Source organism: Molothrus aeneus, assembly GCF_037042795.1.
Source record: "Molothrus aeneus isolate 106 chromosome Z unlocalized genomic scaffold, BPBGC_Maene_1.0 scaffold_33, whole genome shotgun sequence".
In the NCBI taxonomy this organism is placed as follows: domain Eukaryota; kingdom Metazoa; phylum Chordata; class Aves; order Passeriformes; family Icteridae; genus Molothrus; species Molothrus aeneus.
In genome coordinates this window covers 1,545,772-1,568,193 of record NW_027098761.1, presented here as the reverse complement: position 1 = coordinate 1,568,193, position 22,422 = coordinate 1,545,772, and the positions used below count along the sequence as shown (strand labels likewise).

The 22,422-nt window shown below is 47.9% G+C and overlaps 1 protein-coding gene across 1 annotated transcript; it reads left to right on the top strand.

Moving 5' to 3' along the window:
• Positions 1-441: 441 nt before the first annotated feature.
• On the top strand, positions 442-20,834 carry LOC136569477 (TOG array regulator of axonemal microtubules protein 2-like). Its single transcript, XM_066569871.1, has 16 exons — positions 442-592; positions 1,949-2,037; positions 2,993-3,143; positions 4,260-4,421; positions 6,606-6,738; positions 8,432-8,537; positions 9,258-9,493; positions 11,023-11,175; positions 12,361-12,478; positions 13,374-13,477; positions 14,835-15,039; positions 16,226-16,442; positions 17,511-17,597; positions 19,776-20,007; positions 20,149-20,225; positions 20,683-20,834. The coding sequence occupies exons 1-16, from the start codon at positions 442-444 to the stop codon at positions 20,832-20,834; spliced, it is 2,373 nt and encodes a 790-aa protein (XP_066425968.1).
• Positions 20,835-22,422: the final 1,588 nt, after the last annotated feature.

Here is a 22,422-nt window from a genome sequence, read left to right as displayed (position 1 = left end):
AAACCCAACCCAGAACTGAGTGGGAGTTACAGAAACAAAGACCTTGAAAACCACTTTTGAAAACAATTACTTCCTAGACACTGTCAGATTCTAGAGAGCACTGTGAATTCCCAACTCTTTGTAAGGAAAGCAATCCTGTAGTAGTGGGGAGGCAACGGGCACCACATGAAGTAGTAGAGCTCTTCTCTCTTGGCTTGCCAGCTCCATATTGTTCAGAGAAATTAAACTGATGCTAGTTTCATGAAAAATAAAAAAACAAGCAATCATTTCAGTAACTAAAATACGCTTTGAATTCCTCACCCATTAGATGGGTTGATGGTAAAGGCATGAGTTCAATTAACTCACTTCTTCTCTTGTACCTGGTTGACAGCTTCTTCTGAATCTACAACAAAAACCCAGAGGAAGAAGGGAAAGAGCACTTGGTGCAAGATAGGACCTGGGATGCCTCTGTTCCCAAGGAAACTGGCTGACCTGTTTGGCTTGGAGGCTCATGTGCCAGACCCCGGCCTTGGGAATGGAGGTCTGGGCTCCCGGCCGGCTCAGGGGGCCTTGGCCCAGGAGCCCCAGGAGCATGAATCAGCCTTACAAAGAGGTAAGGTGGGAGCTGGGCCGCTCTCTGGTGGGAGGAAGGGTCTTGTGGCAGCCCAGAGAGGCTGTGCGCATTGCCAGGGAACAGCTGTGCCCTGCGTGTGCCCCCTGCAAGGAGCTGTGCTGCTGCCAGTGCCCCGTGGAGCTGTAGGGCTGCTGAGCTGTGGGGCAGGGAGAGGAGCAGGAGGGTGCATGTGCAGCTGAGCCTTTCCTGGAGAGCACAGGGCAGCCCAGAGGCCAGGCTGTTCCTGCTGTAGCTCTGGAGAAGTGGGGCAGGGTTTTCCCTCGGCCAGCTTCCAGTGTCTGCCAGCAGGAGCATGTTTCCCTGTGCAGCTGTTTAGAAGCTTACAGGAAATGTGTCCCATGCAATACAGAGCTTCAGATGCTTTAGATTGCATCATGGCCTCTGTTACATTTTGTGTGTCTATTTTGCAGGCCTGACTGACTGCCATGGTCCCAAGGAGGTTACCCTGGGATCTGTGCTTTCCCTGCCAACTTCCCAAACGCTTTTACCTTCCAAGGCCTTGCCTTCCATCTGGAATTGCCCTCCTTCCTCAAAGCCCATATCTAACTCTCTTTTTTTATTATTAAGCTGACCATTCTGCAGGGGTAAAAAATCCTGATTTAAGACATTGGTATTTTCTACTCTGCTGCTACTTGATTGTATCATCTCTGAAGCTGTTGTATAGAATGATTAGTTCTCAGAATTTTAAGAGCTCTGTTGGAGAGTATTTCAGAATAAGCCCCAATGTTCTACCTGCAATTAAAAAACCAGCCTTTAGTCAGCCTGGCCCAAAACCCACCCAATCTCACATAGTTTAGAAGGAAAATACTTGGGGAAAATGAATTATCTAGTATCAGGAACACAGTTCACATTTGGGTATCACTTCAGCAATGCAGTGATTTTCTTTGAATTTCCTCTAAAATATTCCAACAAAGAGAAGAAAACATTGATCTAAATGCTTACAGGTATTGGAACCTGGGACTTCTTTTAAGAACCAGAAAGAAGATGTTTACTAAAATCAGCATGAATAAGGGCAGATAAGAATCTCTGTCAAGAGCAATCTCCATCTCTGCCCTTCTCTATCAGACACAGAGGCTCTCCAGCATGCAGGGCCTGAGGCCTTTGTCATGCAGCAGGTTTCAGGCTGCTGGCCAACAGAGTAATGTCATGTCTGCTGCCACTGGCCCATCCCTTGGGAGAGGGCCTAGGCATTGTACCTTGCTGCTCTCAATCCCAATCTCTGTGTTTTAGGAGAGCTCTACAATCTGGAACATGTCTTGCCTTTTGGCCAGCATGGCGTTTTTGGGGGCTTGAAGTCTGCCAGAGCTTTACAGGAACCTTTGCTTCCTTCCCCAGGCATCCCACTGAGCCAGGCCAAGGAGACGGATCACCCCAGCAGCGATGGTCTTACGAGGGACAAAGAGCTGAGGGACGGCTTTGGAAAGGTAAGGGATAAGGACAGGGATGAGCAGACTTCCTTTCCAGTGGCTGTTTAGTGCTTGGCCCAAAATGTCACTGAAAATCATAATCTTCTCCTCCTGGAGGATAAGGAGGGGGATTCTCTTGGGAATATATTTCACAGCTACAGGGCAATTGCTTGGCTATTTCCAGTGGTGCCAAGGTCACTGGTTTGGAGATGGTGCTAAGGTGACGCCAGAAGCGTTCTTTAGGTGCGAAGGCTCTTTTAGAGAAGTTCTGAATGGCAGAGCAAGCTACACATCCGCGAACGTGGGCAAAGTGCATTCCTTGGAAGCAGAGAAGCAAAGATTCTAATGTTGAGTGTAAGCAAGGCTGCAAAATCAAATGGGAGAGTTTGATTTTTCCTGGTTACCTTTGTGGCTGTATCTCACAGCCCCCTCATTATCAATTTTTCTGCTCATTAACATCAGTGTTTCTGCAACTTGTTTTCACCAAAAGGAGTCCTCCTTTTGGTCTGCTGGTCTCAGAGACCAAGTGCTTGAGAGCTGAGTCCCTCAGAAGCCAGGAAGTGAGAAACAGCTGCAATTGCTGGCCATGAGTGTTAAGCTACAGCTCATTAGCCCTCCTTGCTGGGTATTGCACATGGTTTTCATTCTCCTGCCACGGCCTGTAGGAACTGAACTGCCTGCTCACTGTCATGTGAGCTCTTCATCTGTCTTGGAGCACTCCTATGAGTTTCATGCTTCAAGCAGGGCTTCCTGACATAGGTTGCAGTTGCAGCAGTGGAAGGTTGTGGCACTACAGTGTTCCACCTCACTGTGTGTAATTGTAATCCAGGTGAGGACTGGAGACATTCCTCTGAAACTATTGGAATGTATATGGAGCTGCATTGAAGCCTATGGCACTCTGTGCTCCTGATGAGATGCTGTGTCTGGTTTGTGTGTCTCTGCTTACAGTCTACTGTATTTCCATTGCACCTAGATCCGTGCTGCATTGTGGAAGTTGGCTCAAAAGAACTTAGAGCCAAAGGACATAGAGCATATTGTGGAAGAGATGAGGGAAAGAAGACAAAAGAAAAGATTCTTGCAGCTTCCTCCAGAGATAGTTGAGCCTGGGGATGCAGCTGAAGCAAGTAAGTGGTGGCTACACTTGTGGTGATCCTTTTCGACCACTTGCTTGCCCTTTGCACAATGTTGCAATCAGACTGGGGGGGGCTGTTCCGCTTGCATCTGAGTGGAAGCTTGCATTAGGATTTAATTCTGTTGCCCAAAGAAAAATACAGAGGCATGAAGTGTCTTGCCCATGGCCTCACTGGGTCAGTAACAGAATTGCAGCTTCCCACCTTCACCTCTAAAGTCTTTCAGAGTAGAAAACTCTATCTTGCAAAGTACGCTGGGGCTTCAGACTCTCTCCTGGAGAGCAGCCTCCAGGAAGGTGAGTCCAAAAGAATGCTTTTCAACCAGGCTGCAACCTGAAAGAAACAAATTCAATTCCTTCTGATGAAAACACCAGCGATCCTTCTCCTGCCACTCCCTGCTGAGGAGCTGGCGCTGTAGAGCTGTGCTGAAGCCCCAGCCAGGGCTTCTGTTGTAGCCCCAGGAGCAAGCAGTGCTCCTGACTGAATCCCGGCTGAGGGGCTCTGCCTGCAGGCTGTGAGCGCTGCCCCAGGGTGGCAGCAGGGCCCTGAGGAGGCAGCACTCAGCCCGAGGGCATCACGCAGGGTTATCTGCACTTTCTTTGGCAACTTGCCCTGCCTGCCTCTGGAACAGAACAAAAGCAAAGCAATACTGGCTTTTCCTGGTTTCCTGGGGGAAGAATTACCAGTTTGCTTTTAAGCTAGAAGAGGGTAGATTTAGATTAGATATTAGGGAGAATTTTTTGTATAATGAAGGGGATGAAAAGCTGGCAGGATTTGCCCAGAGAAGCTGTTGTTGGTCCCTCCTTGAAGGTCTTCAAGGCCAGTTTACATGGGGCTCTGAGGAACCTGATCTCAATGAAGATGTCCCTGCCCACAGGGGTTGGACTAGATGGTGGTTAAAGGTGCCTTCCAACCCAAATTCTTCTAGGATTCTGTGATCAATGTCCCATGTTAGCGTTATACTTGGTATAAAGTGGTATACCATTGTTACACTTGGAGTTGTTTGCAATAACAAAGAGACGTTGCCCAGCTCCAGCAAATTTTCTGGCCCTTTATATCATCACCCTGTCCAGCTGCCTCCACTTACAAGCTCCTCTTTGCTCCCTGCAGCCTTTAGCCTACCACCTATCAATGGCACAGCTCCTAGTGTGCAGATGAAACACCCTGGTAGTGCCTTGAAGAAGAAGGTCTTGAGAAAGCAGGACAACGTGCACTTACCGCCCAATAAGCACGTCATCCATGGGGATGGCAGCTTCCCACGCAGCTCCTCAGGTAAGCCTGCTCCGTGGTAGCTTTTTCCCACTCGGGATTTTTCCGGTACAAGGAGCACAAGGAGCACAAACTGCTTCCTGCCTCAGCCATCACAGCTGGGATCTTGAGCCCATAGCCTGCCCTTGGAATGAACAGCAAATCTACTTTTGAGTTACTCCAGTTTGGTAGTAGCAGAGGTTTGGTTCTCAGAGATCCATCAGAAAGTGGAGCTGAATAAAGTCGTGGTAAAGGCCTAAGCTCTGGCTTTTGCCCATCCTGGCAGTCCAAACTACAGCACTGGTGCCTGGAGGCAGCTGTGACTGCAGGGATGAGCTGCGGGGCAGTCTGCCAGGGTGTGCTCCCTGTGCACCTACGAGTGCCACCACCATCAGCTGTCCACTCACCATCTGGGCCCTCTGCCTGTGCTGCTGTCCTGCTCTGCAGCCAGCTGTTCTGCTGTCCCAGCAAGGGCTGTCTCTGCATGGCCGTCAGCGGCGTGGTGCAGCCGTGCCTCTGCTCCCAGAAGTGCCCGATGGCTCCTCACTGCCGCCATCCCACGGCCTGCAATGCCAAGAGGGAACAAGCAGCGCCTCCTGTGTCACCCACCCAATACAGAGGCCGTGTGTAGCAGATGGCAGCCAGGAGGGGCTGCCTGCTGCTCCCAGGCTGTTTGCTGCCTGCAGCAAATACCCAGCAGATAGCCCTAGTGGCTCTTGTCTCTCCTTTGTGGCTACACAGCCAGTGATCACAGCCTGTGCTGTGATCCCAAGGAGGGTGAGGTTATAGGAAGGGAGCTAGGAATGATACTTGGAATGCTCTTTCCAAGTGATGCTACTTCCATGTTCAGAATTGACCAGAACTAGCCTGACGTGGCTCTCCATTCACAGTGAATCTAGATGTGTGTGTCTACATACTTCTGCAGTGCCATCACTGATGTCAGTGACTGGGGTACATCAGTGACACCCAGATTAGCTCCTGTCTGAATATTTTTGATGTTATGGTTCCTCCATACTTTCTGAGAGCATGCAAGGTAGCACAAAACTCCTCCAGAGTCTAGAAGAGTTCATCTAGGTTCTGTGCAATATTTATACTCCCTCATTTTAGACAGCTCAAATGCTGCCATCTACACATTAGAAAATGAGCTTTTGAGTACATGATGTGAAATTTTTGATTGACAGTGCTTTTCATGACAAATGGATTTCATAAGAAATGCATTTATCATCTGATTTTTTTCATGCCTTGTAATTTTTTTTCTTTACCCAGAAATTCGTTTAAGGCAAATCCAGGTCAATTGATTAACAAGAGAGTCTGTCTGCAACAATGTGCATCTGTATTTGCCTATTTTTATCCTCAAAGTGCATCTGGAAGGCTTTTTTTTATCAACTGTCTCGTCTGGAAATTGCTTTTTCCACAAGAGAGCTTAGAAACTGCTGAGTTTGCAAACACATCCATTAGATGACAAATGAATTTCACCTTAGCATCTTTGAAATACAGCCAGTGTGGACCTCTAAAAGAGGAAAGATTCATGATGTTTGGAAAGAACAAAATACATGAAAGACTCCCTTTTACTGGGAAGGGTAATTCCATGTTACCCTTCCCAATAGTAGGCTAACATGGATGTGCACTCAGCTGCCTCTGTCTAGAATATTTGAAGTCAATGGAAACAGAGGTCAGATGTGAAGGGTCAGGTATGGCTGTTTCCTGGTCATTGCTCCGTGGGCATTGAGCCGGGCCCCGCAGGGCTGGGTTGTTCAGGCTTGGCTTGGCGCTGTCACAAGGCAGCTGCAGGTCTTTCTTCAGGGAGTTGCAGAGTGTCCCTGTCCTCAGGGCTGGGGGAAATGAGGACACCGAAAAAAGAGAGGCCCCTGAGGGGTTCCCTCCTGGGCTGGCCAGTAGTGCTGTGGGCGCTGTCTCGCAGGGAGCGGGAGCTCTGCAGCCTCAGGAAGCTGCCGCTGGCTGTGGCACCTGTGGCACTTGGGAGCTGGCGCTGTGGGGGCAATTGTCAGGTTCAGCCTGGAGCTGTGCCCAGCTGGGGGAGGCTGGGAGCAAGCAAGGAGCCCCAGGATCCAGGCAGCAGGGAAGCCTCTGACCCAGCGGCAGCGTGTGTCACACAGAGCCCTGGCTGGGAGATGGGGCTGCAGGCCGCGCCAGGGCGGGTGCCTTGCCCCGGGGCTGCAGCGCCCATGGCCGACCCTCTCCTTACAGTGACCCCGCAGACGGCCACTGGTGCCAAGCGCCAAGAGGAGCCGCTCCGTGCGCATGGGCAGAAGGACAGAGCCTCTTCAGACCCACAGCAGTCCTTGCAGGAGGCACTCTCCATGCTGGGCAGCGATGACTGGTAAGAAAGGCCCCGTTCCCTCTGTGTCCCTCTGAGCGTTAAGGTCGGTCAGAAGCGTGTCTTGCTCGTGCCTCGGAGCCCTGAGAGCCCCGAGGGCCAAAGGGCACAGGTGAAACCCCTGCAGAGCAGGGAGAGCATATAGATTGGAGAGCAGCCTTTTCTTGGCCTTGCTCTGCAGCAGTGCTCCAGCTGCAGCAGGCCTGTGCTGTTTCCTTGCTTTGCCTGCTGCTCCATGGAGCTGCAAAGGAAATATTGAGGGAAGAGAGAAAGCTGTGGCATGAGATGATTTGCTGGCTGAAGGCAAGAAGCAGGATGGCAGCAGTTTTGAGTGTAGAGATTTGGGTGCCTTGGGCCACTGGCCCAGTGGGACTGAGTAAGATTCCTCTGTGCTCCCACTGCTGACAGCAATGGCAGGGACTCCTGCATGTGAGTCCCAGAAGCAGCTCCAGGGAGTTCCTCTTTCTGAGAAATGGACTGAGTTGTGCTTTCAAGTCCATCAGCATGTCATTAGTGGTGAAGCGCTCATGGCAGAAGAGAAGGAAAAAGAAATAAAATCCTCTAGGAATCTTGCACTTTTGGAAGTCAACTATTTCCTTCTCACTGCTTCATATGTTTTGTCAATACTGAGATGTTTTGTCAATACTCCCAATGTGTCCCAAAATTATACACAGGCAGAAGGTGGCCCAGAGGTGATAACCCTACAAATATGAGATGATAATGGTTTTCTTTTTGATGGCTTTTTGATCACTCCCTGGTGGATGCTTCATTCACACAGGGGCAAGGCCTGCATTCACACTGGGATAAGCATGAAAAACTGGCCACAATGCATCTCCTTGTGCAGATCCCTTTGCTTTGCCCTTTCTCTTCTGCTTTCTCTTCCCCATTTCTCTTTGGTGCCCTGTGAGGTACAGAGAGCTTCTGCAGATGTGGGGGATCCTGATGACACTCAGGGGTGCCCATGGGATCGGTCAGCAGCCCTGTGCTGCAGCCCTGATGCCTCACATACCTTCCTGTGGCTGAGGGCCTGCACAAAGCAAGTGCTGAGAGATGGAGTTGTTTGCACCTTTTAAATAACATGTTGCTGTTGTGGGGGTTGTTTTAGGTAGGAGTGTTGTGGGAAAGCCAGAGTTTCAACAGTTCTTGTCCAGGGATGGAATCTTAATCTTCTGGGACATCCTGCTGCTTTTTTGGGGAATGTGTGAGGTGAAGTGGAGTGGGTGACAGACAGGCCTAGATTGTGGAGTGGGAACTCAGCTCCAGAGTGGCAGTGCTGACTCTCAGTACTGAACTGCCTGCTGGGGCTGACAAAGAAGGAAAATGTCCCAGTAGCAGCCTGCTGGGACTGTGTCTCAGGGACAGGTACAGGGAGGTGACAAGAAACAGCAGCATGGCCCAGCCTCACAGCTTCTAGGAAGTAGTGAGAGAGGCACTTCACGTACCAGAGCTTTCAGAAAGGCTGTCTTCTCAAATGGCCACAAATGAAGACTCTGAAAGCCCTCTCTTTGCCTCTTGGATTTGTGTACGCTTTTGACAGCCACAACATCCAGTGGCAGTGTGTTCCGTCATTTCATTAAGTGCTCCTTGAAAAGCACCTCCCATTGTTTGACTGAGCTGCCAGCCTGGTCACTTCAGGGGGTGCTGCCTAGTTCTTGGGTAGAGAGGAATATCAATCTTTTTGTTACTTGCCTTTCAGGGAACTGAAGAAGAAGGGACTCTTCAACATCACACGCCTGGCTGAGTCCCATGCAGCAGTCCTGCTTTGTCGACTTCGTGAGATTTGCTTGGCAGTTACCAGCGAGGTGAGAACATTGTTCTGAATTCTTCCCCATACTTCATACACGGCTTGTAGAGTAGATATGTGCTTGTTCATCTCCATGTGTGCTCAGGGACTGCCCTCATTTCTGGTTTTAGACCTTCTACTTCTAATGTCTGTAGGATCTGTGTGTACGTGCAGCTGTATTTACTGGCAGCTTGGGTATCTGGCACTTGTCATGAGGTGCCATTTGAATGCAATGTGCAAATGCAGAAACTGAGACACTAATGATGTTATTTGGCAGAGTCCTAATCTCTGCCCAAGCTGTAATTGAACACTGCAAATGAGTCTGTAGACCTGAGCCTGTGTTTTCTGTTTCCTGTCTGAGTGCTTCAACTGCTGGTGTTGCTTTCTGGAACAGGAGCATCTGACATTTTTATCTTTACGACTTGTGCCTTTATGATTTGAAAGCAGCCCTTGTTTTGACTTTCTAGTGAAAGAGCCTAAAATCAATGTAGTGCCCATTGTAGAAAGGTTCAATTTCACACTTAGGTGAAATTTTTTTTAGGCCTGCAGTAAGCAGGTGTGAGGTCAGAAATTGGTGCCAGAGTAAGTGCCTTTCTGTGCTTGTGCTCTCCTGCTCTTAATGTACTTTTACGATCCTCTGGACACAGTGGGATGTGTTGTCATTTCCTGGGACTTGTGTTGAAGGCAAGTGGTTTTCTGTTCAAAGTGATAATTATATTTCCCCTCCCGATTTCCCCAGGTGACCAACCTCCGGTCCAAGGTGTCCTACTCTGCAATCGTCACACTGGGAGAGCTCTTTGCAATCTTGAAGAAGGACATGGATTCCCAGGTGGATGAGGTTGCTCCAGTCCTTCTCCAGATGGTCTGGAACTCACCAGAGTTTGTTCAGAAGGCAGCCTCTCAGAGCCTAGGGATCATGGTGGAGAACGTGACTCCTGCACGAGCAATGACTGCTCTCATGGACAAGGGAGTCAAGTAGGTTCTTCTTCATTTAGTGCTATTCTTCACCTTCTAGTGTGTGGGTGAGGGGAGGGATGAGGGAAAGAATGGGAATGCTGGGAGGGAAGGGTCCGGCATCCTGCATCTTCTCTGGACTCAGGTACTCGATTCTCCCATCAACCTCATTTCTTTCCTCTTGCCACCTATTTCTGCCCTCCTGCAGCCCATTGGGTCACAGAATCACAGAACTATACAATATGGGGAGTTGGAAGCAGCCCTTCAGGATCATCAATTCCAGCTTCTGGCCTTGCACAGAACAGCCCAAGGGTCACCCTGTGTGCCTGAGATTGTTCAAATGCTTCTTCAACTCTGTCAGCTTGGTGCTGTGACCAGTGCCCTGGGGATCCTGTTGCAGGGCCCAAGCACCCTCTGGGTGAAAAACTTTTTCCTGATATCCAAACTAACGCTCCTCTGAGTCAGTTTCCTGCTGCTTCCTGGAGTTCTCCCAGTCTGTCAGAGTTTCCTAGATATGGTGAACAGTGGGGAAATGCAAGTGCCTGCAAAGGCTAAGGATAGAGCCTTGTGCTTTTGTGGGAAGAGGGACAATTGCAATTGCAGCTGTGAGCGCTCTTTGATATTTCACAGCACTAACCACAGAGGAAAACCACGGGGGAAAACCCTGGGGAAAACCACGTTTTCCTCATTATGCCATTAGCCTGAGAAATAAGGAGGGTCCTTGCTGGGGTGTGGAGCACATGGGGGAGAATGTGCTGGGTGTGGCACAGCCTGCACAGCAGGTGCAGCTCGTGCCAAAAGGAGCCTTGTGTGACTGTGCTGGCCTTAGAGCTCTGCTTTCTATTCAAAATGAAGTTTCATGTTAGCCTTGAGATGATGAATCACTTCACAGGCACCTTCACAGGCCGAGTGCCATGGGACAGCTGAAGCAAATCCTGCCCTAAGTGTTGGTGCCTGATAGTTCCCAAGAGACAATCTCTAGATCAGGACAACCTGGCTAAACTGACTGCCCCCTTTCCTTAGCTTTTCAATAGCGTAAAGCACTCAGATGTATCTGTTGCCAAGCCTCACGGAAGAAAGAGGCTGTATTGCTGGATATTCCGCAACTTCACACCCCACAGCGTGTTTTCGCTGCATTTGTTTCATCCCAGAGGTCTGCAGATGTGGGAAGAAATGGGTGGAAAGAGCCTCATCCTGCTGCAGCTCTGTGTAGTGGGTGCCCTCTGATGGGTCTGCATGAATTTTCCTTAATTTCTAAATAATTCACATGTGATTTATTACTTTAATCTTTCTTCGAGTAAATTTTGGGAAAGAAATGGAATATCAGATAGTGCAGGGAGACAGAATTCCTCCCTCTTCCATGCAGGCAGTCCTTCTGTACAATGCTAACTTTGTGTTTATCTGAGGAAAGAACCTTCTGCAGGTGCCTGAAGCTGCAGGGAGAGCCCAGGCTCCTTCCCCCAGCAAGGATAGGGAGCACGCTCTGGCCAAGGCCTGTGCTGCTGCTGCTCCTTGTCCCTGTGCCCCAGGGTTTGTTCTCTCCTTCCCAGGAGCCGCTATGTCCAGGTGCGGAAGTGTGCGGCCGAACTCCTCCTGTTCTTGATGGAGAAAATGGGAGTCACCAAGCTTGCAGGCACCCCCAGGGCTGAGAGGCTGGCACACGTGGCAGGGACACTGGCTCAGGACTGTCACAAGGACACAAGGTAATGATCTTCCTTTCACCTCCAAAACCAGGAAAACTGTTTTGCATTTGGCTTTAAAGGTAAAACTACAAAAGAGTGGAAACTCAAGGAAATAATACGTGACCTCACTGTGTGGATGAGGGTCACAGAATCGTGGAATATGCTGCGTTGGATTGGACTTATCGGGGTCATCCAGTCCAGCTCCTGGCCATGTGCAGGGCACTCCAAGGATCACTCCACGTGCCTGAGAGCATTGTCCAAACGCTTCTTGAGCTCTGTCAGGCTTGGTGCTGTGACCGCTGCTCTGGGTTGCCTGGGGAAATGACTGTAGTGTGAAACCTGAGGTTGGCCAGCAAGAAGGAGCATTGCCAACTTCCTGTGACTTGAAGTATTCTTTATTGAGTTCAAAAGAGCTCATATTAGCCAGTACAAGAGTTTATTATGGCCTTAGGTATACAACACAAAGCCAAAGTGTTCGCTAATGTTTATCACTGAAGGATCCCAAACATCTGTTTCTGGGAAAGTCATGAAGACTTTCCTAGAAATATTTCCGGGGTCTTTAGCCAATGTATTCATTCTTCCTAAACCCCTTCTGCAGATTTCTACAATGCTGTTACGTGGGGCACACTGTCCTCCAAATTTCTTCTTGAAGAAAACTGTGGTTTCCTAGTGGCAAAATCAACCCAAACCACCAAGATCCCCTTACTTTGATGATGAAGTTCCTATTAATAGTTGCCAAGAACACCAGAACAACTAGCTGACCCTGTGCATACATATAGTATAGAATAATCAACAGGATGCAGGAGGTGTTTTGTCCTGGCTTCTCTGCCAGTTAAAGAAAGGCAAATTATTGTGCAATGGCAGCAGGACACTGCTAATAGACTCTGTCAACAAAGCAGATGTGTTTTGCTTGATCCCTGGGAACACCCACAGTTTCAGAGTGAATGGTGTTTTCCTGTGGCCCCACGTTCTCCTCTTGCTTCTTGTGTTCAGCTGACAACACTGTGCAGTGTCAAGTGGAGTTAAATCTCCCTCTTTGCTGAGTAGGTTGTGCCTTCTCATGCAAGGATTGCACCTGATGAGTTGAAGGTACCAGCCCCTTCTGTTAACACTCTTCCTTGGTTCACTGTTCTTTTGTTTCCTTCCTGCCTCCCTCTCTCCCTTCCTCCCTTCCTTTCTCCCATCCTTCCTTCCATCCTTCCTCAGGCATTATGGCCAGGAGATGGTGAAGATGTTGCTGAGTCATCAAAAATTTAAAATGCTCCTGGAACAATCTCTTTCCACGCATGACCTGGAAGATATCCTGACAAGAATTAAGAAGAAAGTAAGTGCTTGGCAGAAGAAATGCTTCCTTTGTCCAAGTAATACCACTGCTAATACGAGACCAAACATACCAAATCTGTCTTTATCTCATTCCTTTTCTGCTGAATCACTTTGCTCCTGGGAATGAGCTGTTAATCCTCAGCCTGTTCATCTGCAGGCCACAAAGGAACTGCTATTATTAGGGGAAAAGTGGGGTTTTGAAGATTTTGAATATCAGTCACAAAGAGGAAAGGGAAAGAGGAGAACATGGGTTTACATTTAAGCGTAAGCCCCCACCACGCTCTCCCTACTGACTCTGCCCCCAGTAAAGCAATTAAGTGAGAACAGAAGATAACAAAGTCTGAAGATAACAGAGTCTTTGCAAAAGTGACTGCAAGTAATAGTGCCAAGAAAATTTCCAAATATACAAAAGATGTCCAAGTCAGTCCTAGTTACTACAATTTCTGTCTGTCTTTTGGGAATATTGCCCTGCTCTCAAGCCCTGTGGAGCTGGAAGAAGCTTGGGGAGTGTGCCTTTGTGCAGGAGCAGGGAGAGTGAGCATTGAACCAAATCAACTTCCAACACAATGGGCCAACCCCCAGAGTCCCATTTTTTCTGCTGCTTCCTTTAAGACCACTCATTGCCTATCAGTTTGCATTATTCTCGTTTATGCTCAAGACTAGTGAATTTGGGAATTTAGACTGCTGCTCGGTGTGCTAGCACCCATAACCTGCCTTGGGCTATTGAAAACAAAGAGTTGGCACCAATGAATCTCTGGTCTGTTTATTTCTGTAAGTTAGGAAGTGTTTCCCTAAGCCTTGGTACTACATGGATCCAGGTTCTAACTTGTGTTTTAAAGAGGGAATTTCCTATTTTATATTCTGAAGATTCATAGGGTTTCTCTATGTCTTTGTAGGGGATGGAAAAGCAGAAGGGCGAACGCCCATCTGTCAAGGAGCCGGTGGAGAAGAGGAACGATGGCTCGAAGGAGCCCCAGGCCACAGTGCCTTCTAGCAAACGGTACTGAGCACTTTTGTCAGATGTGACAAAGCACATGACAAGCTCTGCACGCCTCTTCCACAGAAAAATCTTTCTGCTGGAGATGACCAGTGCAAGAGATTGTTTCCTTTTCCTACAAATGCTCTAGGATAAAAAACGTCTCCTTCTGCATTGTGTTGAACACAACTTCTCTGGAGGGCTTTCCACAAAAATTGGGTGACAAAAAGACACCCATTGGTTGCAGCTCAACCCATCCAGTGCAGTGGCAAGGGCAGTGCTGTGCAGGCTAGGAGAGGGCAGAGTTTCTGCTGCCTGCCTTGAGACAAGTAAATTCAACCAGGTTTTTTTTTTCATCCAAGTGGAATGATAAATAAAACACTCTTTTTAGATGGGTGTTTTAATGAGAAGTCCCAGTCTAGAAGCAACACGCCATTCCCCAAACAAGCAGTTCCCATCCATGTGGTTTGGCCTGGCTGAATCATGGCTTTCTTACCCTCAAACAGTGCCAAGTTTGAGTAGTAAGGAGCAAGGCAATTCCTGAGCCATTTTGGTCAACAGGTGTCTCAATGTGGACTTTTGTCTTGGTATTCCTTTCCTTCATAGAGTTTGCTTGATGGACAGCATGTTTGGTTTATTTCCCCCTGTGCTGCAATCAGCATTGAAGACAGGAATTTGGTCCTTGCTGTCTCCTCATGCCACTGGCAGAGCTACTTGCTCCTCTGATAAGAGAGGGAATTTCTTGAGCTCTGTCCTGCTCAGCAGTGGCAGGAAAGTGACCACATGCCTCAGTAGCATGGCTAGCATCTTCCCGTGCTCATGGAAGAGACAGGTTGATCCAAGGGGATTACTCCCAGAGAATTTGTTAAGTTGTGCATCTAGTCTCTAGGGAAGAAAAGGAAATGTGAGTGTAATTCTTGGAGGTCTGGCTTCTGTTTCTATCTCTGTTACTGATTTTCTGGATCCTTCAGATATGCCCCTGTTCACCTGTTCAGATGCATCTGAGCTACTTTTCCAGACACTTCTCCAGAGTGATGAGTTTCCTTACTATAAGACACACACGTGCCATATGAGGAGGCATTTAAACTTGGAAGTAGTGTCTCCCTTTCCCCACAAAGCAATGTGACCTGTGTGCCTTGGAAGGCATCTGAAGATAGATCAGGTGCATCTCATCCTTGGTTTTCCTGAGGGAGCAGTGATGAGAATGCCACTTGCAGATTGTCTCTCCCATAATGATTGTCACGAGGTCCGTGTTGTTCTTCAGAGCTTCATGATTTTCTAGCTTGAAATCACATTGTTAGGAAAACTTGTCGGGATGTTTGGCTCACAATTAACTGAAGGTATTATCAGCAACAGGTCCTAATTTGGTTTTGTTTTCCAGGGTGAAATCTACCTCTGATGGACACCTCCTACACCGTGCAAAAGCCCAGATCACATTACCAGCAGCTGTGGAAGGAAGGGAGTCACTCCAGAAGCTTTACCATCTCCTGGAAGCCAAGGGGTTTCAGACACGGATGGAAGGAGTGGCACTCCTCCTAGACCTGTCCAAAACCAGCCCCCAGCTCATCTCCACTAACATTGTCCAAGTATGTAGAGCATCTTCATTGCTCTTTTCCTTTTGCTCCTTTCCCAAGCCTGGAGAAGCAAACTTAATTCAGTGTGTCTTGGCACTACATCCTGGTTGTTTGGGACAGGCTGGTTCCCTCTTACCCAGACAAATTTAATTCTGGTCCAGGTTTCAGGACAAGTTATTTCAGTCTAGTTGTATAGGTCTGGCAGGTGCCTATTGCTGCTGTTCATCAGAGATGATGGCAGAATTTTCGCTGGTGTAACTGCTGCTGTCTCCTACTGCTAGCTGGGTGAAGTGAAGGGAAAACCAGCCCTTGAAAGCATGGCAATTATTCTCCAGACCAAAGATGGGTTTTCCTGGGGAAGAGAAGTATCAGGCTGGGTTGGTTTAAACCCAGTTATTTTTAAAAGGATACTTCTGTACACTCCATTTTGCCTTGCACGAGCACAACTCTGGCTACTCATTTCCATCCTCATCCCTATTCCTCTTGGTAAAGATGGTGCTCACCCTTCTTGGGGGGACCTTTTTTCTCTTTAGAAAAGGAGGAAAACAGCTAAGAACGGATCTCTGCCTTCTCCTCCCAGCAGCTGCTTTTTCCCTTTTTCCAGAAAATGGTGCCTGATGATGTGGCTGTCAAGGGACTGAACCTGCTCTAATGAGAGCTGTAGAGCACATTCCATTTCAGAAGTCCACCTGTTAGTTAGAGAAATGGTCTGGATCCTGGAAGAGTTGATCCGAGTCCTGCACTTCACCAGACGCAGGTTCTGAGACAGACAAAATAAAACTTAGATCTCCTCCAGCCACAGTCTTGATAAAATCATAACTGCCCTCAGTACTTGAGGCAACTGTATAGAAAAATGGGCATGGTAAATATCTGCTTCCATACTTGTAAAGCAAAGGTAGCCTTTTACAGTAATAAATGGAATCAATTTAATGATTTATAGATGGAGAGAAATACCATAGGAACTTTTCTGGCCCCAGCCAAACCTCTTAAAAACAGATGAAAATCTCTCCAGCAGCATCAGGTTGTGCAACCATTCCAGTGAGTGGCCCACAGGAAAACAGTGAAATTGTGCAAGCAAGGGCTGACCTGACAGAAAGGACCACTTTCATCTTTTATATTGCCGAGTGCTCATTTCTACATCCTCTCTTCAAACAAGGTCATTTTAATCCAGCTTTCATGTTGTTTGTTCTCTCCACAGATTTTTGATTATTTTGTCCTGAGAATAAATGACACCCACAAGAGAGTGAAGGAAAAGGCGCTGGACGTGCTGGCAGAAATCATTGGACTCCTGAAAGATGCCCTGAAGCCGGTGATGACCCCTTTGGTTGAAGGCATAACAAAGAACCTGAACTCAAAGGATCCTGGGGTTCATGCCGCAGCTGTGAAGGCACTGGACAAATCCGTTGCTCATTTAGGTAAGGCTGAGCCCTGGCATGGACTCTCCTCAGCCGTGTCTCTGTCTGTCCCACACGAGAGAACGCTGAGTGCCTTGGGAGCTGTTGTTGTCTGTGGAACGCTCCAGCTGACACCCACCAGGAGCTGTGCAGGTGCAGTCCTTATGCACCAGTCCCCAACAGGCTGGAATGTGCAGCAGCATTTCCCAACAGTCCCAAGCTCCCTTGGCTCTGTGCTGCTTGTCTGAAGAGCAAGTCCTGGACTCCAGCTTTGCTACAATTCAGAGGCAAAGGAGTTTTGGAGTTTGCTTGGGCCCTGTCTGACTTCCCAAATGACCAGCTTTGCTGCTGGCATGAAGGGACACCGGCCCATCAGAGCTTCTGCAGAGCAGCCACCTGGAAGGCTCTACATTAGAGGCATTAGCTGCCTATTTCCCACCTTTCTTCTTTGTCTTCTTTTTCCAAAGAGGAACTGATGATTCACCAAGTTCATTTCTTTAGAACAAACAGGTCTAAATCCAGCTGTCAATGATGCCTTGTTCCACATGTCGTTTTGTATGGGGCAAGATGGCAACAGCATATACCTGCCTAGGCAAGGGCTGCTGTAAATTCCTTTGCCACGGAGATTTATGTCAGCTCTGAAAATGCCTGAAAAATGGAGTGTTGAAGAGGCAGGTCTTCAAGGGGATTTTCCACTTTCTCCACTTCAGCTGCTCTGTGAACTCACAAACTGCCTGAGTCAGTGCCTTTCTGTGTCCCAATATGGGCTTCTTCCCTTTTGCTCTGGGATGCAAAACTTTTTCACTGCTTCCGTGTGACTGAACTGTTGAGGTCCCTGATGTGAAATGTTTTAACATAGCTCCTGGTACAGCAGACAACTTTGGATTCACAAATGTGAAAGGAGAGCTTTTCTTTTGGAATTTAAAACTCTGCCAAGTAGGCTGGAAGGAAAGACAAAAAGGAATCAAAAATCAGCAGAAGTTGATTTTATTGTATAAAATGAGGTTGCCCCTGCTCTTTCCCTCCTCCTCACTCTCCTTTCTGCTATGCCCTCACACAAGTGAGCAGAAACGTGTGTTTCACTTGTAGATGAAGTGTCACTGATGAAAGAGCTCAGCAACCAATGGAGCAAACTGAGTGGCCAAGCCCTGCTGGATGTCACAGAGCGTATCACAGGTATGGCCTCCCCTTCTAAGCCAAGAAGTCTCTGGGGGAGTATTTACAGGGAATGCCTGTGAACAGACAGCAGAGTAGCTCCTCCAAATCAGGAGGTGCTGAGCTTGTCCCTCCTGCCCAATAGCCAAGGCAGGTGTAGCTGGAAGGCATTCCCTGGCTGCTGCAGAGCTGTGCAGCATCTGAGATGGGGGCAGAGCTCGGCCTGGGGGCTGAGCTCTCACTGGGGCATCTCAGAACCCACCTGCAGGAGAAGGAGGGCCTAAAAAGTACCCCAGCTGGCTCCTCTCTTGGAAGCCCAGGGACATCTGTGATCCTTAAGGGAAAAGGGTGACAAACCCTGTTTCAGGGAATCTGTTTTGTTCTCACAGAATCCTTGTTTTTCTCCTGGAAAGTTTTGAGGCTGAACCGTGCAGAGCCTAGGGGTCACAGCTTAGGTCAAAACTCAACACAGCTCTTAGAGGCACAGATTTAGTGCAAGGCAGGCTTTGGGGACACAGGGGTAGAAGCAGAGTGCTGGGGCTCCCTGCCTCTGCTGTCCAAGTGGCACTGGACTGAGCAGTTCAGCGTGTGCAGACAGTGTCTTCCTGTGTCTGCACTGTCCAAAATGCTACAAATGCAGCTGATAATTGATTCCTCAGAGGAGCTTGCTATGTCAGCAGTAGCCAAGGGATGGAAAAATGATAATCTCAATAGATAGTAGAGAAGACAACTGATAGCCTTGCATGAACTGGGGCTAAATCCACTGCTAATTATGCCAACATCTTTAAATGCAAGGTGTAATACACTTGGTGTCTTCATTGGGAATCTCAAAAGGGCATGTTCAGTGATTAGGATGTCAAAGGCCCTTTAAAGAGCATTTAATAAAGTAGATCTCCAGCAATAGGGAATTTAGTTTTGCAGACATTTTGATCTCTTTTTCAAAGAAAGGAATGAAGCATAAATTAGGACTACTTTAGAAAGAGCAGATGTTCTCTCTGAGATCTAGTAGGAACAGACAGCTGCTCCTCATGTTCAGTAGTCACCAATGTCTTTAATGACATTGAAACTCAAATGAGCTCCCAATATAAAATGGGTACCATAACCCTTTTTCTGCTTAGCAGAATTGGTTTTGGGTACTTTCAGGAGATGTTTCAGTGTTGAATTGTCGCATTAAGGTGCTGGTGGATTAACAGCATAGAGAAAATGAAGTCTCTTCCACCACAGAGTAATAAATGGCTACTGCATAACATTTTGCATGATCAGAAAATAAGAATGGACTCCAGAGCATATTTCAGCTTTTGATCTCTCAGCCAAATTTGCCATGCAAGAAGCCTGTTGGTAGTCATTTTTTGTCTGTGTTTGATATAGTTCAGAAAATGAGCAGAGAGCAGATTTCAGAGACAATGATGTTAGGAAGCAATTGTGTTTTGGTTAAATTTCAGTCCCCTGTGTATTATTCTTCTCTCTCTATTACCCCTATTTCAGTGGACATTATAAGGAAAAATGCTATTAACATTGAGAGGGGAAATGCCATAGAAATGTGGAGATGCTCAAATGCCAGGGCAATGGGGTCTGGGTAATTCTCTAAGGCACCCTGAGGTTTGCAACAGCTCTTTGCTGGAAGCCACAAAAGCATTCTGCCAAAGACACCAGCTAGCCACTGATGTTTCTCATCCAGCTGTCAAGCAGCAGCCATCTCTGGTGGGCTGGAGTTTTGAAGTGTGTTCTAATACTGCCCTTTGCTGCATGCCACAGAGCAAAGGGAAGAGCCAGATGAGACTTTTGGCCCTTGACATCAAAGTTACAAAGATGGAATCATCCCTTTTATTAGAAATCTCTCCATTGCCTCTCTAGGGTGCATTTCCAAATCTTCCGTGTGGGTTTCGACAACTTCTTAATGGAAAAAAAAAAGGAAGTTTGACATTTCAGTCATTGTTCATGCAGAAACAGATTATGAAATGATTTAGTAAAGGTACAAAGTCTGCCACAGGTACAAAGCTCTAGCTGGAGAAATTGCTCCTGAGGGGTTGGTGGTTCTGTTTCAAGGATGATCAGCTGCAATGCCCATTTCTGGGCCATGGGGCTCTGTGTGCTATTTCACTGATCTTGGCCAGAGAGGCTTCCAAGAAGCAAACCCAGAGGTAGATCCTTGTTTGCATTGAGGCTGGTGGGTAAGGAGCTGTGTCTCTGTCCCGGCAGTGCTTGTGGAATGGGTCCATGCCAGGAGCCCTGAAGTGGTGCAGCGCTACGCCCTGCCCGTGCTCTGGTGCTGCCTGGAGAACAAGGCGCTGCCTGTGCGAAGCGCCAACGTCTGCGCCGTGGTCACCAAGCTTGCCTGTGCCCTCTGCCATGTGATGGGCACCCAGATGATTAAGTGTGCTGAGAGCAAGCCTCCACACATGCAGGAAAACCTCTCCAGCCTTTTGGGCTGGTGAAGGTTTGATGTTCTCCAGAGAGCTGACCAAGTGCTGAGTTGGACACCTCCGGATGGGACTTGTTAGCTGTGCCAAAAATAACAAAACACTAAGGAAGAGCGTGCATCTGCCCCCGCTCTCTCCATTGCCCTTCCTAGTCATGGCATGGGGGGCCTGAAGCAACGCCAGGCTGAGGACAAAGTGAAGACCAAGCATGGATCAGCCTCACAAAGAGGTAAGGTGGGAGCTGGGCCGCTCTCTGTTGGGAGGAAGGGTCTTGTGGCAGCCCAGAGAGGCTGTGCGCATTGCCAGGGAACAGCTGTGCCCTGCATGTGCCCCCTGCAAGGAGCTGTGCTGCTGCCAGTGCCCCATGGAGCTGTAGAGCTGCTGAGCTGTGGGGCAGGGAGAGGAGCAGGAGGGTGCATGTGCAGCTGAGCCTTTCCTGGAGAGCACAGGGCTCTGGGCTCCCTGCTCTCCCAGGGCAGCCCAGAGGCCGGGCTGTTCCTGTGCTAGCTCTGGGGAAGTGGGGCAGGGTATCGCCCTGGCCTACCTCAAGTGTCTGCCAGCAGGGGCATGTTTCCCTGTTCAACTATTGAAAAGTTTCCAGGAAATGTATCCCATGAAACATGTACCTTTAGCTGCTTTAGGTTTGCATTGCAGCCTCTGTTACTCTCTGTGTTTCCACTTTGCAGGCCTGACTGGCTACACTCTTACCAAGAAGTTTTCTCTGCACACTTCCCATTGTCTCTCCACCACGAAGTCCTTGCCTCCTGTCCAGAAGAGCCCTCATTCCTCCAAGCACAGGAAGAAGTTGGCACCTGCTAGAAGACTGTTGGAAGATTAGGATTTATATGTTAGGCTTTATAGTTGCAGATGTTACATCTGTTCAGATCTTTAGATGTAGTTTTGAATAACTGTCTTTTCATTCTATCTTGAAATTTTGATTACTTATTTTTAATTGTATATATTTTTTGGATGATTTTAAAAAGTTAAATAAATGTGGCATTGACATTCTCTGAACAGAGAGAGGATTCTCTCTCAGAGGATTTTTCCTGGAGAAGTACAGAGAGAGAAGAGGAAACATTTTTTAACTCTGCTTGCTGCTCTTGTTGTTTTGCACATGAGGAATGTGTTAGGAAGATTGTTTACTTGAAGGGACTTCCTAATTGGATTCTGGTTGTTCATATTAATTGGCCTGTTGGGTCAATGCTGTGTCCTGGCTGTCACAAGACAGCCACAGGTTTTTCTTTAGTATTCTTTAGTATTCTTTAATAAAGCCAGTATAATGGAATATAATATACTTTTAATAAATTGTTCAGCCTTCTGAATCAATGGAGTCAGATGCCAATCATTCCCTGGTAGGGGGTGCCCTGCTTTTCAATAAATAAATAAATAAATAAATAAATAAATAGATAAATAAATAAATGAAATTGAAATGAACCAAAAGGAGAATGTGAGACCAGGACCTGCCAGCCTAGAGCTTCTGGGAGTGCAGCTCACTCAATGTGCCAGTGTCTCCCCACATGCTTTCCTCATTGGGCCGCTCCGCTTCCTCTTTTGCCATGGCTTCTCTGTGTCATTTGTGCTGCTCTTTGTTACTTGGCATTACAACGGGACCACCTGTTCACAAGTTTGGGGGACAAGGGCCCCAAAAGATCCTGTCTAGTCAAAAGTTTTCCATGTAGATGTATTCTCTGCTCACCAAAGGCCTGAGCAAAGAAACCTGGAGGAGTGTGCCCAAATGGCAAAACTTTGCTCCTTTGCAATCTCGCACTGGAAAAAGGCACACCTCTACAAGTGTCAGCGTCTTCTGTCTGCCATCAATTGTTTTGCTGCAACTAGCACAACAGACATCAGGCTGGAGAGAGGCTCAGCTGATGTCAGGGAGCTGCCCCACAGTGAAAAAAAGCAATGAACTTTTATCTCCCAAACCCATCTCCCCAGAGGCTCCAGCAGGATTCCTCTGCTTCCCAGAAATACAAAGAAATAGGGCTGAGAAGACCCTCTGCAGCTATGTGTTCATGCCCAAGACTTTGCTGATGCCATTTGGGTTTTGCCTTTTTTTTCTTTTCTATCTTTTCTGTATTGCTTGCACATCTATTTAGAGCTCTGTAGACTACTCTATTTGTGACTACTTTTCCCAGTCCTTTGCCACGGCCTTTGCCTAAGCAGAAAGACAAACTTGCAGAGCTCCAAGCACTGGGGGGGGTAGAAGGCCCCAGTGTTATCTTGGTTCTTCCTGGGACAGAGCCCTGCAGGGAGCTGGTGGACTCACCATCCCTGCAAGCCTTTAAAAGAAGACTGGATGTGGCACTCGGTGCCGTACTTTAGTAGAGGTGTTAGGAAATGGGTTGGACTCAATCATTTTTGAAAGTGGCTGTCTTCCAAGGCAGTGATTCTGTGATTCTGTCACTGAGGGAGCTTTTCTGCCA